Source organism: Cnephaeus nilssonii (assembly GCF_951640355.1).
Source record: "Cnephaeus nilssonii genome assembly, chromosome: 9".
Taxonomy (NCBI): Eukaryota; Metazoa; Chordata; class Mammalia; order Chiroptera; family Vespertilionidae; genus Cnephaeus; species Cnephaeus nilssonii.
The window spans coordinates 47,414,552-47,431,609 of record NC_137080.1 but is presented as its reverse complement, the minus strand read 5'-3'; the positions used below and the strand labels follow the sequence as shown (position 1 = coordinate 47,431,609).

At 35.9% G+C, this 17,058-nt stretch overlaps 1 protein-coding gene across 5 annotated transcripts in view; it reads left to right on the top strand.

Annotated features, from left to right (window-relative positions):
• The window catches only part of MANEA (mannosidase endo-alpha), a 44,461-nt gene extending 29,223 nt beyond the window's left edge, over positions 1–15,238 (top strand). For 3 of the 5 annotated variants that reach the window (XM_079780730.1, XM_079780726.1, XM_079780727.1), the window contains 2 exons: positions 8,404–8,480; positions 9,186–15,238. In XM_079780730.1, coding sequence (XP_079636856.1) covers positions 8,449–8,480; positions 9,186–9,843 — 690 coding nt within the window. In that variant the 5' untranslated portion in view covers positions 8,404–8,448 and the 3' untranslated portion in view covers positions 9,844–15,238. Of the gene's footprint in view, positions 1–7,628; positions 8,203–8,403; positions 8,481–9,185 lie in introns of those variants that run through there. The other 2 variants (XM_079780729.1, XM_079780728.1) reach the window with 2 other exon arrangements.
• Positions 15,239–17,058: the final 1,820 nt, after the last annotated feature.

The window sequence follows — 17,058 nt, the reverse complement described above, 5'->3', positions numbered from 1 at the left end:
ACTATTCATGTGGAAAACGTTTCTCGTTTCCTATTGCTGCATTACAAATTACCCCAAAACTCGGCAGTTTAAAACAACACATTTATCATCTTATACATCTTACAAATTAAATGGTTCCCTGTAATCCACATTGTCATCAATACTTGTTATATGTTGATTTATTGATGACAGTCATTCTGACAGGTGTGAGGTGATATCTCATTGTGGCTTTAATTTGCATTTCCCTGATTGGTGATGTTGAACATCTTTTCATATGTCAATTGGCCATGTGTATGTCCTCCTTAGAGAAATGTCTATTCAGGTCCTATGCCCATTTTTTAATTGCATTTTTTATTTTGTTAGTATTAAGTTGTATGAGTTCCTTATATATTTTGGATATTAAACCCTTATCAGGTATATTATTGGTGAATAGCTTACTCCATTGAGTAGGTTGTCTTATTGATGGTTTCTTTTGTTATGCAAAACCTTTTAGTTTAATGGTTTCTCGTTTGTATATTTTTTCCTTTGCCTTGCCCAAGGAGACATATCCAAAAAAGTCTTACTAAAAGCAATGTCAAAGAGTTTATTGCCTGTGTTTTCTTCTGTTTGTTTTATGGTTTCAGATCTAAGATTTAAAACTTGAATCTACTTTTAGTTTTAGTTTATTTCTTGTGTGTGGAGTCCGAATGTGGTCTTTCTTTTTTTTATTTTTTTTATATGTTTCTGTTCAGTTTTTCTAGCATCCTTTATTGAAGAGACTAGCTTTACCCCACTGCATATTCTTGCCTCCTTTGTCATAGATTGATCTTTTGGTAAGGGTTTATTTCTGGGATTTATGTTCTGTTCCATTGATCTTTGTATCTGTTTTTAAACCGGTGCCATGTTGTTTTGATTAATATAGCCTTGTAGTGTAGTTAGATATCAAATAGTGTGAACTTCCAACTGTGTTCTTTTTTCTCAAGATAGCTTTTATTGTTCGTGGGTTTTTAAGATGGTTATAGGTTTGTGAAAAACGTCATTAGTATTTTGATAGACTTTGAGTTGAATTTATAGATTGCTTTGGGTAGTATGGGCATTTTAATGATGTTAATTGTTCCTATCCATGAGCATGGTATATGGTTTGATTTATTTGTACCTTCAATTTTTTTAAGTGTCTTATTTTTTGAGTAATAGGTTTTTCACCTCCTTGGATAAATTTATTCTTAGGTATTTTAATTACTTAATTCAATTGTAAATGCTAATTTATCTTTCTGATAATTAATCTTTGGTGTATAATATTAAGAAATCAATTGCATTTTTTATTTTGTTTTCTGCCACTGTAACAGATTAATTTATTAGTTCTAATAGTTATTTGGTGGAATCCTTAGTGTTTTTACTATATATAGTTTATGCCATCTGCAAATAACAGTCTTAATACTTCCCTTCCAATTTGCATGGTTGTCATATTTCACATCGTTTTATCTTGTATACCCTAAAGTAGCTATTTTAGTTGTTCTTACTGCCTTTGTCTTGCAATCTTTTTATCAATATTATAAGTAATCAACTTCCTTTATTATATATTTACCTTTCCCAGTGAAATTTATACTTTCAGATGTTTTCTTATTATTTAGCCCCCTTTCTTTTCAGCTTAAAGTCTAACTTTTCCTTGTAAGGTTGGTTTTGTAGTGCTGAACTCCATTAGCTTGTCTGGAAAACTTATTTCTCCTTCAATTCTGAATGATATATTTGCTAGGCTGAGTATTCTTGTTTGGAAAGTGTTTGTTTTTCTTTCAGCACTTTGAATATGTTATATCACTCCCTTCTGGCTGCAGAGTTTCTGCTGAAAATTGTATAAATTCCCTTCTGTATATCAAGTTGTTTTTCTTCTTCTTACTGCTTTTAAAATTATCTTCTTGTCTGACTTTTTAATTGATATGTCTTGCTGTGGGTCTCTTTGGGTCCATTTCATTTGGAACCCTCGGCTTTTTTGATCTGGAAGTGTTTTCTTCCCCAGGTTAGGGAAGTTTGCAGCTCCTCTCTCTTTTTTTTCCTGGAACTCTTGCAATGCAAATTCTAGTCAGCTTGATTTTTTAGATAAGTTTCTTAATCTAGCTTCACCTTCTTTTCATTCCTGTTACTCTTACTGGGGGGGGAGGGGGGGGGTGTGACTTTTTCTGGCCTGTCTTTACGTTTACTAATTCTGTCTTCTAGTGAAACCTCTAGTACATTTCTCAGTTTACTTATTGTATTCTTTAGCTATCTGTTTGGTACTTTCTTATATTTTTCTTCACTTTATTGAAGTTCTCACTGTGACCACTCATTCTTCTCCCAAGCCTTGTTTATAAGCAACTTTATGGTCATTAATTTGAACTCTTTATTAGTACCTCCCCAAGATTTTATCTTTATCTGATGCATATTTCTGTATTTCTTTAATTGCTTAACTCTGTGTTTGTTTCTTTGCATAAGATGAAACAGCCATCTCTCCCAGTCTTGAGGGTTTTACTTTGTTTAGGACAGTGGTGGGGAATGTCCGGCCCTGTCAAGGCATTAGGGGTGAGTTAATTAAATGCTTGACGAAATATGGCAGGCTAATTTTTAAGTTGATAATTTTATATGGGCTGTGAAGTGATGTTATAAATATCTAAATGGCTCTTGGCAGAAAAAAGGTTCCCTACCCCTGGTTTAGGAGATTAACCTTATCACTCACCGTGATCTAGACCTTGGTTGTCTCTAAAACCTTTTTTCTAATTGATTTCAAAGAGGAAGGGCAAGATAGAAACATCAGTGATGAAAATCATCAATCGGCTGCCTCCTACAAGCTCCACACTATGGATGGAGCCTGCAACCCAGGCATGTGTCCTGACTGGGAATCGAACTGCGGCCTCCTGATTCATAGGTCGATGTTCAACCACTGAGCCATGCAGGCCAGGCTAAAACCTTTTTTGATTATCTAAGCCCGTGGTCGGCAAACTGCGGCTTGTGAGCCACATGCGGCTCTTTGGCCCCTTGAGTGTGGCTCTTCCACAAAATACCACGGCCTGGGCGAGTCTATTTTGAAGAAGTGGCGTTAGAAGACGTTTAAAAAATTTGGCTCTCAAGAGAAATTTCAGTCGTTGTACTGTTGATATTTGGCTCTGTTGACTAATGAGTTTGCCGACCACTGATCTAAGCAGTCTATTTTATTTTTAATAATCCATAATAGTTCCGGATGTGCAAAGACCAGTTGATTCCTTATAGGAGAGTGTCTCAACACCTAGATTCAGGCTTTTGTAAGCCAGACCCGTGGGCAGCAGCTTTTGAAGAATGCATATATATGCATTCTGTGGGACCAAAAGTGTCAGCCCCATCAGCCACCAGAGCCAGGCTATTTAGAGGTGTCCCCTGAGTGGCTGTCTTAAAAATTGGTGTTTTAGTCAAGTGTAAGCTCCTTTCTGAGAAGTACTGGTGAGCTGTAGTGGGGTAGAGAGAGAGCACCGATATGCATTTCCTGAGAGCATTTCTGTAGCCCCTACATGTGTGCCAGGCTTGTCCCAGGCAAGTAGGCCTGTTTCACAGTAAGGACAGGGATATGTTTCAGTCTTCTGTCTCTGTAGTGCCTGGTGGTAGCCTGCCAAGACCTGTCTCTCTAATTGTCATATTCCCTTGGTACCCAGGAACACAAGCCCCCTTGGCTACCAGAGCCAGGCAATTAAGGATTATCCCCTGGACTGTAGCCACAAATCCAGGTCACCAGACACATGTAAGAACTTACCCTCCAAGAGATGCTGGTGCTCTGGAATGTGGCAGAGGGAGTGTGAAGGTAATTCCTGGCCTCTTAACATCTCAGGGAAGGTTTTCAGTCACTCGTAGATGTGTGTTAAATGAGATGCCTGTTTCTCAGCCTACAGCTGTGATGATATGGTAATAGGCCTCTTTCACAGAAATGCTGAGCCTCTGGCTCTGTTGTGCCCTAAGGGGTAGTAGCTGTTTAAGACTCTTCATGTGTTACAGTCCTGTGGGACCCACTGCATAAGTCAGCTGGCCCCTAGAGCCAGGTGACGTAGATGTATCCACTGGTAACAGCTGCAAAAATCAGGCCACCAGCGGAGAATATAAGCTCTGTTCTGGAAGATAATGGTGAGCTTGTGTGAATGCAGTCATTGTCCTCGTTCCCTGAGAGCACCGCAGTATCCTTATATATGTGTACCCATCAGGCCAGATCTTCTGAACAAGCAAACGGGCCTCTTTCTCAGAAACACTGGGGAAGTTCCTTACTCATCTAGCTGTTGCAATGCCCTGGGAGTGGTAGTCTAACAAGACTGCTACAGTCCCATGGGACCCAAGAACACCACCTCTCTGGCCTCTAGAGCCAGGCGGTCAGGGATAATAGCCCTGGGTGGTGGTAGCCACAAAACACAGGGCACCAGACCTGTATAGAAGATCCTATCTGTGAGATATTATCACTTTGGAGTACTACTGGCTGGATCCACTGTGAAGACAATATCCACCTAAAAAAGAGAAAAGGAAGAAGAATAAAAAAGGTAGCACCCAGCAGCTTTAGCAAGACAGAGGGCACACAGAAAGATGGTGCCCACTAGCCTCCTTTCTCCAAGAGTATCCCAGCAGGACCCTGTTTCTCACATAAAGTCTGGGTACTTTTCCAAGGATTGCTTCTGCACTGGGCAGTTGAGCCTGTGCATAAGCCCTTTTAAGAGCTATTTCTCAGTTCACCATAGTCCCTTGGTGACCAGCCCCATTGGTCGTTAAATATAGATGCTTCGTGCTTGTCTCTCAGATGCTGGTATTAAAAGTTAGGTTGCCTGATGTTGGGTATGAACCCTTTGCTTCTCATGGAGAAGCTCTTGGTTTCTAGATTTCTGCCAGTTGTGGGTCACTGTTCCATGGAAGAGTTTGTGAGATTCTGTCTCAGCCTTTCCTACCTGCTCCAATGTGGGTTTCCTCTTGATTGGCAGATAAAGGAGTTGCTCCACCAGTTTTTAGGTGTTTGTTTTTGTCAAAGGAAATTGTTCCATATGTAGCTATCGATTTGGTGTGTCATCCTATCTAATAAAAGAGTAATATGCAGATTGACCATCACTCCAACACACAAGATCAAGATAGCTGCCCCTATGTGGTCAAAGATCCTGCCCCCATGGGAACATAAGATGGCCAGCAGGGGAGGGCAGTTGGGAGAGACCAGGCCTGCAAGGGAGGGCAGTTGGGGGCAAACAGGCTGGCAGGGGAGCAGTTAGACATCAATCAGGCTGGCAGGCAGAAGCGGTTAGGGGAAATCAGGAAGGCAGGCAGGTGAGCAGTTGGGAGCCAGCAGTCCTGGATTGTGAGAGGGATGTCCGACTGCCCGTTTAGGCCCGATCCCACCAGGATCCAGCCTAAACGGGCCGTCGGACATCCCTTGAGGGGTCCCAGATTGGAGAGGGTGTAGGCTGGGCTGAGGGACCCCCCCCCCGCCCCCATGCATGAATTTCGTGCACTGGGCCTCTAGTTTAAGATAAAAACTGTGAATACAGTGGGTATATAAGTACCATAGCATAATAAAGATTATATATGACAAACCTACAGTTAACATACTTCGTGATGAAAAATTGAAAGCTTTTTCTGTAAGATCACAAATAAGACAAGGATGCCCACTCTCACCACTTTAATTCAACATAGTACTATCGGTCCTAGACAGAGCAATTATGTAAGGAAAATAAATAAAAGGCATCCAGATTGGGAAGAGAAGTAAAACCATCACTATTTGTATATGGCATGATTTTATATAGAGAAAAACTTAAAGACTTCACCTCAAAAAGACTATTAGGGATAGTAAGTGAATACAGTAATGTTGCAAGGTACAAAATCAGTATACAAAAATCTGTTGCATTTCCATATACTAACAACAAAGTATCTGAAAGAGAAAAATACCTAGCAATAAACTTAACACAGGATAGGTAAGACCTGCACACTGAACACTACAAACCATGTTGAAAGAAACTGAAGAAGTCCCAAAATGGAAAGATAGGCTCCATTCATGGATTGGAGGAATAGACTAACATTGTTAAAATTCCCATATTCCCTAAAGCAATCTACAGATTCCGTGCAATCCCTATTAAATCCCAATGGCATTTTTCACAGAAATCGAACAAAATATCCTAAAATTTTTATGGAACCACAAAAGACCCTAAATATCCAAAGCAATCCTCAGAAGAAAAGAAAAAAAAACAAAACACAGAATGAGGCATCACACTCTCCAATTTCAAACTATACTACAATGCTCTATACTTAAACGGTATGGTGTTGGCAGAAAGACCTATATACTAATGGAAAAGAGTTGAGAGCAGAGAAATAGACCCACAAATATAAGGACAACTAATTTGGAACAAAGAGGACAAGAATATACAATGGAGAAAGTCTTTTCCATAAGTGGTACTGGGAAAACTGGACAACCATGTGCAAAAAAATGAAATTAGAACACTATCTTTCACCATACACAAAATTTATCTTAAAATGGATTAAAGACTTGTATGTAAGATCTTGAGACAATAAAATACCTAGAAGAAAAGTAGGCACTAAATTTAGTGGACATAAGTCTTAGTGATGTTTTTGTGTGAATTTGACTCCAAAGGCATGGGAAATAAAAACAAATAGCAGTACATCAAACTGAAAAGCTTTTGTGCTAAGGAAACTGCCAACAAAGCAACCAATCAAATGGGAGAAGGGGTTAATATCCAAATAAAAATCTCACACCAGCACCACAACAACAAAACAGATTAAAGATTGAGCAGAGGGTCTGAATAGACACTTTTCCAGGGAAGACATTCAGATGGCCAATAGGCACATGAAGAGATGTTCAACTTCGCCAATTAGGAAAGTGCAAATTAAAACCACAATGAAATGTCACCTAACACATGTTAAAAGGGCTGTAACTAAAAAGACAAGAAATACACTGCTGGTGGTAATGTAAGTTGGGGCAGCCACTATGGCAAACAGTATGAAGGTTTTTTAAAAAATGAGTAGAACTACCAAATAATCCAGCAATTCCTCTTTTGGGTATTCATCTGAAATGAAAACACTAATTTGAAAAGATATATGCACCCCTATGTTCATTGCAATATTATTTACAAGAGCCAAGATATGAAAGAAGTGTGTATCGACAGATGAGGTAAATATACACAGTGGAATATTATTCAGCCATAAAAAAGATGAATATTGCCATTGGTGATGACATGGGTGAGTCTCAAGAGTATGATACTAAGTAAAATCAGTCAGAGAAAAAGACAAAGAATATGATTACAGTCATGTAGGATAAAAAACAAAATGTAAAAACAAAACAAAAACTCATAGATTCAGACAACAGATTGATGTTACCAGAGGGGAAGGGGGTAACGGTAGGGCAAAGTGGGGTCAAATATGTGGTGAAATTGGAAACTAGAATTTTTATGGGGATCACATAACAGATGTTGAATTATAATGTTGAACACCTGAAATTTTTGTTAATGTTACCTCCATTTTTAAAAAATGGAGTCTTCTATGCACAGTATTTAAAAAATATTTTTGGTTACTGCTTCTATTACAGTAGAGATCTATAAACCATGTCAATAATAGTGAGCATTCTGAAAATTATTGCCCTTTATAGTACAAGTGAATATTAATAGTATAAATTAAATATACATTATTTTGTAAAATTCTACTTTAGTTATATAGAAGAATTTATCATTTAAAGGCATTTTCTGTTGACTCCATTTAAGTGTACACATAATGATCACATCTGAAAAAAAGAATCCAGATTTTTCTTGACTATGGTTTGCTTGCTTTGGGGTTCTTTTTGTTGTTTTTGCACCTTTCTTAAAAAAATAGTTATGTCTGAATATATAATATATCCCGATTTATTATTTCTTTAAATTTTTATTTATTGATTTGAACAAGAGAAACCGATTTGTTTTTCTACTTACTTAAGCATTTATTGGGTGATTCTTGTATGTGCCCTGACCTTGGGATCCAACCCACAGTATTGGTGTATTTGGATGATGCTCTAACCAACTGAACTACCTGGCCAAGCCCTACCTATTTTTTCTTTATCAGGAATTAACATACAGGAAGAAGTATGCCACAGTGGTTGAACATTTGGGCTCTGAAGTCAGATTGCCCTCAATGCCTCTGGCTGGCTGGGTGTGACTAGTTACAACACCTTTCTTAAATCTGCCTCCCTTAGAAAATGAAGATAGTAATTGTAACTACCTTATAACATCGTCAGAATTAACTGAGGTAAAATGTATAAAATACTTAGCATATTATTTAATAGAAAAAGCTCTTAGTAAATATTATTATTAAAATTCTCTGGTAACTCCTATGTTCAATAACTTTATTTTTTAAATTAAGGTTATTAAATCATGGGATTAATTTAAAACATAGGATATACTTTTATATTTACATCATAGATGATTTTAATCAATATTTTTGTTTTAGGTCGCTTTTCACATTGAACCATATAGCAATCGAGATGCTCAAAACATGTACAGAAATGTCAAATACATTATAGACAAGTGAGTTTCTCCTGTGTTTATAAATTAATTTTGTAGTGAATATTGAAATCATTTTGAGGAACATTTGAGGTTCCTTACAGTTCACTTTCTATATGAATAATTAAAGATTTCTCTTTAGTATTTTACATATATTTTAGGCTATTTGTGATTTCTTCATACTGACATTTTAAAATTATAAAAGTTTTTAAATCTTATGGATATAGAGTTTTGTCTTTTTAAAAGAAGGTTCAGATTATGAAGTGTGAACTGCTTTTATAACAGTAGACCCAACATCTAATATTTTCATTTATACTTAGTCTGATTATAAGAATTTAATAATTCAGTTTCACTTTGTTCATGAGTACTATTGATAATAGTCTGACAGATGCCATACTCTGACAAAAAAGCTTGTCAGCAACAGTTGGCCATTAGTATTGATACCAAAAAAAAGCAGTCTATATATTCATACTTTTCATGGCATTCGTCATCATTTGTAGACCTCAATATAAGAATTTATTGTTTAGTAATGTCTTGATATCTAGTATTTCTTTTCCTGATGAATAAAATTAAAATGCACTTTTAGTAATTACACTTATATAACTGACTCCCCAAAGAAGGTGAACAATGTGTGTAAACTCTGATTACCTTGATTTTCATACATAATTATTATCTATGGCAAATAAAATGTGAATGTTCATTTCACTTTTACCTATGTTTGTATTCTAGATATGGAAATCATCCGGCCTTTTACAGGTACAAGACTAAGACCGGCAATTCTCTTCCTATGTTTTATGTCTATGATTCCTATATTACAGAGCCTGAACAATGGGCCAATCTGTTAACCACCTCAGGGTCTCAGAGCATTCGCAATTCTCCTTATGATGCATTGTTTATTGCTCTTCTAGTAGAAGACAAGCATAAATATGATATCCTTCAAAGTGGTTTTAATGGAATTTATACGTATTTTGCCACAAATGGCTTTACTTATGGCTCATCATATGAGAATTGGGCTAAAATAAAATTATTTTGTGATCATTTCCAACTACTATTTATCCCAAGTGTGGGCCCAGGATACATAGATACCAGCATCCGTCCATGGAACACTCAAAACACTCGGAACCGAATCAATGGGAAGTATTATGAAACTGCTCTGAATTTGGCACTCCAAGCGCACCCTAGTGTAATTTCTATCACATCTTTCAATGAGTGGCATGAAGGAACTCAGATTGAAAAAGCTGTGCCCAAACGAACCAGTAAAAGAGTGTACCTGGATTACCGGCCTCATAAACCAAGTCTTTACCTGGAACTAACTCGCAAGTGGTCTGAAAAATACAGTAAGGAAAGAGCAACTTACGCATTAGAACACCAGCTGCCTGTTTCTTAATCTTAATGCACTGTTTAATGTTTAATAATTATAGAAAACACCTAATTTCAGTAAATGTCTATTGTTTTGAGTTACGGAACGAAAACTGTCAAAATCAGTATGCATTGTTACTATTTTCTTTTATAAAAAATCATTTGTACTTTTTTAATTTGTACTTTTAGCAGTATTACCATCAACATCGTTCACAATGCTGTACTGAGAAAATGCCTGAGAGAAAATTATGCAAAAACATTCCCTGTGCCATCTTCTGCTAAATTTCTGACTAAAATTGAAATGCTGCTTTCATGGCAGTTTAATTTTTATTTTACAATAGATAAATGCTTATTACATAAAATAATTAGCACACAGTTCTTTCTATCCTACTGTATTCTGGGCCCAAAGAAATAGGATTGTGTATTTGTTAATGTACTTGTTTCATCTCTTAAGTTTTTTCAATGATTCAATAAACTTTATGGTATTAGTACTTAGATTCTGGATAACTCTTTAATAATAATTCTTACAAAAATAAAATCATATATCTTAAACCTTACTGTGAACCATATTGCATTCGGAAGGCCTGCCTTCTGCAGCACAATATGTATTATCATTCGCAGATTTTTGGTTACCTAGAGCATGCTAGATGTTTTACATGTATAATGTTTCTGCTTTATAATGCTGAATTCCAGATTTTAGAAGTTAAAGTTTTTTATAAAAGTTAATGATTGCTTCTCAATTAAGAAAACATAGTTGTTTCACATTTATTATATACTAGAGGCCTGGTGCACGAATTTGTGCACCAGTGGGGTCCCTCAGCCTGGCCTGTGGGAATGAACTGAAACTGGCTCTCTGACATCCCCTGAGGGGGTCCCGGATTGCGAGAGAGCGCAGGCCAGTCCGAGGGACCCCAGCAGTGCACCATCGGGGCTGGGGAGGGATGCGGGAGGTTGGCCAGCTGGGGAGAGACCACAGGAGGGCTTCAGGGTGTGTCTGGCCCATCTTGCTCAGTCCCAATCAGCCAGACCCCAGCAGCAAGCTAACCTACTGGTTGGAGCATCTTCCCCCTGGTGGTCAGTGCACGTCATAGCGACTGGTCGACCAGTCGACTGTCTGCCCCTGATGATCAGTGCACGTCATAGTGAGCAGAGCGGCCTTAGCATATCATTAGAATATTACACTTTGATTGGTTGAACGACCGACTGGACAACAAGACACTTAGCATATTAGGCTTTTAATATTTAGGATAGATATAATGTCCAAAATGTTATAATTTTTAGAGATAACATTTTAGTCTTTATTTTTTTCAGTTTAATCGGAAACCTACTGTTAGATAAGAAAAAAGTTGATACTACTTTTAGATTGCCTCCTTTTATGAAATTAAGCTACTTTTACCAAAAGTAATTGAGAACATTTACTTAGCTTATTTTTAGTTTTTTAGGGACATAGAAATGAAAATTTCTTTATATGTTAAATTCATTCCTGAAGTTTTACATTTGATTAAGACTTAATGATGGAAATAATAATTTTGTTTCAAAGACAATATTTTAAAGTTATTGTTAATAGTATTCCAATTATATATACTTTCATGGTTCCTATCAGGTAAAATACTTGTGGTCAATTGTTTGTCATATTATGGCAAATTAAACACCTGTATGCTAAAAATGAATTTACTTATTTTAAAAACTAGAGAAAATATATTCTATTATTATACTTAATATTTATAACTAGAACTGTAGTAAAAAGTCTAATATATATGTTACTACATGAATATTATTTCTTATTTATTGAAGAGAAGCAATAGGGTAATATTAAACAATGCATATAAATCTTTAAAGTATAAAGACAGTCAAACAAATTAGCAGTGGAATTTATCATAAAATGGTCCATCATAGGATGAAATTTTATTTTTAACCAGCAGTTTTGAAGTAAAAGAACATTTTTATAACTTAGAATTTGCCATTTCTCAAAAAATGATCAGGCCACAGGAAATTACTATAATAGTAATAATCCACTTTCTGTAGGAAATCACAAGAAAAAAATCACTATATGATATAACCAAGCATCCTCATAGGAATACTCATGGATATAACCTGTGGATATTTTTTCTTATATCCAGTTAACCACTATATATAATGGATATAAACTCTATGTCATAACTAATAATATTTTATAACATTCCATGTTTTATTAAATATTGTTTAAAGAAATAGCTACTACAGAGGAATTTTTGTCATTGCTTATATTGTATATTTGAATTCACTATGGTAGGGAATACATTTTTTAAAATAGTTCTAAGATTAAGGGAGAGTGTATAAACATGGTCAGCATATCCTCAACACGGATACCACTAATTCCTATCCTGCTCGTAGGGCAGAAATAGGTAACCTACTACAGCACAGTTTAACTCTGACCTTCGGTGTGGTTCCCAACACATTACCCTACTAGCCAGTAACAAGCAGTCAGATTTCAAAGTAAGATAAGACAGATTCTGACTTCATTACAGAAAGTTATTATTGAGGGAAGAATTTTGGAATCTGATCACATAGTGGTTTAACCCTTTGCACTCGCTTGCTTTTTTCTCGATTCCTTTATTCTAATGCTAACCGTGTCGAGTCACACTCGACATCCGAGTGCAAAAGGTTAATACTTTATAATTATACTAGAGGCCCAGTGCACGACATTCATGCACTCAGGGGTTAGGGGGAGGGTCCCTCAGCCTGGCCTGTGCCCTTTAGCAGTCCAGGAGCCCTCAGGGGATGTCCGACTGACAGCTTAGTGCTGCCGCTGAGGCGGGAGAGGCTCCCACCATAGCTGCTGTGCTCACCAGCTGTCAGCCAGGCTTGTGGCTGAGTGGCGCTCCCCTTGTGGGAGCACACTGACCACCAGGGGGAGCTCCTGCGTTAAGCATCTGCCCCTGGTTGTCAGTGCGCATCATAGTGACCGGTCGTTCAGCCGTTTGGTCCATTTGCATATTACCCTTTTATATAGGATGACTATCATGTTTTTCTCCTTTTTTAAACAAAAGTTATTGGGAATTATCTCTGGTAGTTTTGTTATTATTAGGGAGGAATGCTTTCAAACTCTCAGGTATTCATTACAGCTGCCTTTACCATTTGACTAGTAACAGTTTAGATCACAAGTAAATAAGAGTAAAGAATGATTTCCTAATTTTGAAACTATAGGTTTTAATCCAATAAACTAAAATAACCGTTAAAAGAAAAAGCAGTGTAATATATGCAATGCATGAATCCTACTGAATTATTTTATGGTTTAATCCAATTGTTTTGACTGTAGAAACCAAATATTTCTTTCATTGCTCCCCTTAAGGACCTGTACTGTCAAAACTGCTATTATTGTTTATATAAGTTGCATGTTAACATTTGTTTTAAGAGTATGTAATTAAAATATGACTATTTTGTTATATGGAGTAGTTAATTTTCATCTAATAAAAGCATAAATGAAATACGTTATATCTTAGATATAAAAATGTATTCCTTTCTATTTATGCAGTGTTTTTTTTAATGTCTGATCAACAAATGAAAAGGTAGTATTCATCACACTATAATTTCTCTATTTGAGATATGTAGCATTTACAAAGTAGATATCTTTAATTGTACATGCTTTTGGAATCTGTGCATCTGAGTTACACCCAAAAAAAACTTTCTTTTTTAAGTTGGGAGGTGCTTTGTTATTTTATCCTTTGGGCATAATATTTTAGCTCTGACATCCTTTAGAAAATTGATCTTCCCCCGAAACAGCAAAAGTAACAAGCTACCTGAACAACGTACTAAGTTCATATACTTTGTGCTTTTTCAAACTAATCAGTTAATCAATTTAAATCCTGCTACTGCTCTTAAACTCTATTGTTCGTATAGAAACAGTGCTTGAAAATCTATACCTAAATTTTGAATTAAGGTCAACACCCTCATGTCTCATAGTACAGAGCTACTTTATTTACAACCAGCAAAATTTCAGTTATTTTTCTAAATATCTACAATTTCAAAATAAAAAACTGATCTAGCCACAAGCAAAAGAGTTTTTTGGCTCAGATAGTCCTCTTTTTTAAAATGTACTTCAAATTAAATTTTATACTGACTTTGTTATATATCCACATAAAGGCTAAATGTTATTGTATGCCTGATATATGGTTATTAATTTTGAAAATCCAGTTACTACTTTGACTTAATTAAAGAGATTCATTTATTCCTAGTCAAAGCAAAAAAACTTAGTAATCGTGCTGTTCTATTCCAGCTATCAATGAAGGGAGCATTTTTTAATGTGATTAGCTTTTGTTGTTATATGGTTACTATTTAATTGATGACATCAAAGACAAAATAGCCCGGCCAGCCTGGTTCAGTGGTTGAGCATCGACCTGTGAACCAAGAGGTTACGGTTCGATTCCTGGTCAGGGCATATTCTCAAGTTGCAGGCTCCATCCACAATAGGGGGTGTGCAGGAGGCAGCTGATCAAGGATTCCCTTTCATCATTGATATTTCTATCTCTCCCTCTCCTTTCCTCTCTGAAATCAATAAAAATATATTTTTTAAAAAGAAAATAATTTCAGTCCTAATCAGATAGTCTTAGATCTAAAATTTACTAAACTCAAAACAGTGGCACTTTTCCTATTGAATGTTCTAGATTTCATTTTTAAAAAAGCATCATGTATATTGAATTTTAAGTTTTCTATTTATATGCAAATTAACAATACATTTAAACAAAGATGAAAAGCTTTTTAGAAGCTCCCCCATTGAAATAACTATTTCATGACACAAAGCAATGATGTACCATGGTAAGATAATTCTATCTATAATTCAACTTATGGTATATGATTATATCCCTTTGTGCTTTTGTGTTTGACTTTTTGAAAGAATAGGACAGAAATCTGAGCAAAGATCATTGTAAGCAACACAAAATAAAGTGACAAACTTCAGCTACTCAATAACATTTAAAATATATCTATGCATAAAAGTATTTTTGAGTCGATTTTACAAAAACCATTATCAAACCACTATATCGCCATGTTAACTTGATAACTAATATAATGTGGTCTTGACCCTGGTCTTGAAAATAGCAAATGCAAAATAGAAAAATATATAAAAGAAATTCCATTGTAATACATGTAGTAAACTTAAGCAATTTATATGTTTGAATACAAGTCACCTAGGAGTATCATGCCACCATTTTTTGTTTGTATATACTAAACATATTCTTATTGAATAGTTCTGTTCTACGTATAGTTTTTTAATTATCCAGACTTAGATTAGCCATGTTTCAGACTATTAAGCCATTAATATTAAAATGGTGCAATTGAATCTCTGACTACATGAAAAAATTCAACTGCAAGTCCGATTGCTATATTCTTAAAAATTTGCTATGTTGCTATATTTATTTAATTAAAGTGCATTCTTAAAAATTATACTCTTTGTAGGTATTTTGTATGAAAAATATTTAATGACAATGATATGAATAGGAGCTGAGCTCATATTCTATTTTTCCTCGTATGAGTATTGTGTTTATAGTTAAAGACTTAATCTCCAAATAAAATATTTTTTAATATACATTATTTTTTCATTTCACTTTTTCTTAACTTGAGTCATTCTTAATTAGACTTTAGGTCATGTCTCCTTTTATTAGAATATGACGCTTTTCTAAAAGGACGTCAAAATTTTTTCCACAAAAAATAATTACAAAATTAATATATAAATTATGAATGATGGAATTTTTTAAATGCACATATGACTGACTACACATTTGGTATTGACCCTTTGAGTAGTTACTACAAGATATCATATTGTTCTTATTGCCAGAAAAGAAGCACCTCCTTCCTTATGTGATGCAAACTTTACTTTGTTGGTATGTTTTTAAAAAATAAATTTCTCAAACAGGCTTTTATCTAGGATCAAAATGCAAAAACCTACAGGAACCTATCAGGTCATGTAAATAAATGCATCAGGTTTAAGACTTCCAGAGAGTCCTAGGGACAGTGGATAACTGTCACCTACAAGGAGTAGTTGCTGATCAGCTCCTGTCCATGTCACCCTTTGTAGCTATGGGTCACTAAAATGAGGATGTATATATATTTGTGTATCTATTTAAATTTTTCTAATTATAACGTGTTGGCAAATATTGCAAAGTTTTAAAAAATATTTGCTGTTTGGATTCATTTCATGGGTCATTAATTTGTGACCCCTGATATAAAGAATGTAAAACTTTTAATGAAAATATCCTCAAACTTTTATAATACTTAAGAGGATTTCATATGACTAGTCAATGTGATGATTATTGGATAAATAATCCAATAATTTATTCTAAGTATCCTATATAATAAAAGCCCAATATGCAAATCGACTGAACTGCAGAACTACTGGTCGCTGTGACCCACACTGACCACCAGGGGGCAGACGCTCAATGCAGGAGCTGCTCCCTGTTGGTCAGTGCGCTCCTGCAGGGGGAGCACCGCTCATCCAGAAGCGAGGTTCATGGCTGGCAAGCTCAGCGGCGGTGGCAGAAGTATTTCCCGCCTCCGAGGCCGTGCTAAGGATGTCCGACTTGACAGGGTGAGGGCCTTAACTGCCAGTCGGACATCCCTGAGGGCTTCCTGCAAGAGGGCGCAGGCTGGGCTGAGAGACCCCCCCAAGTGCACGAATCTCATGCACCAGGCCTCTCGTATAACGATAAAGGCAAGTCAGTGAAAGTGAATTCCTGAGGGTTCTGATTATGTGATAGCTTTCCTCAGGTCTGATCTGATGCAAAATCAGAAATTAAAGCACTCCAAAGGGAGAGTTGGGTTCATATCCCAGCCAATCTTCTCTATTAATCCTCCCAATTTGGCTTTTGAATAGTGATTTGACTTAATTTATATTCACTGAGGGAAACTGGGATGCTTTTATTCTGTTGCTTATTAGATTTGAATCCATTTTGAAGCCTGGCAAGAAAAAAAAATAAAGTAACTGGGTTTGATTCTAGCCCCTTTACTGCAACCTACTTTCTACCCTTCGGTGGCCTGCTTATCTACTTTGTTTCAAAAATGATATTAGTGACTTGTTAGAATACAAAACATGTGACAGTATATAGTCTCAGTGAAAAGTAGATCATGAATAGGAATACACTTATTGAACCCAGCATTAAATGCAAACTGAATATTATGGCAAATAAACTGCTATACTGATAGTTAAGCTTTTGACTAGACAATATGAAAAGATATCTAATCATCTACGCATTGTTTAATGTCCACAGTA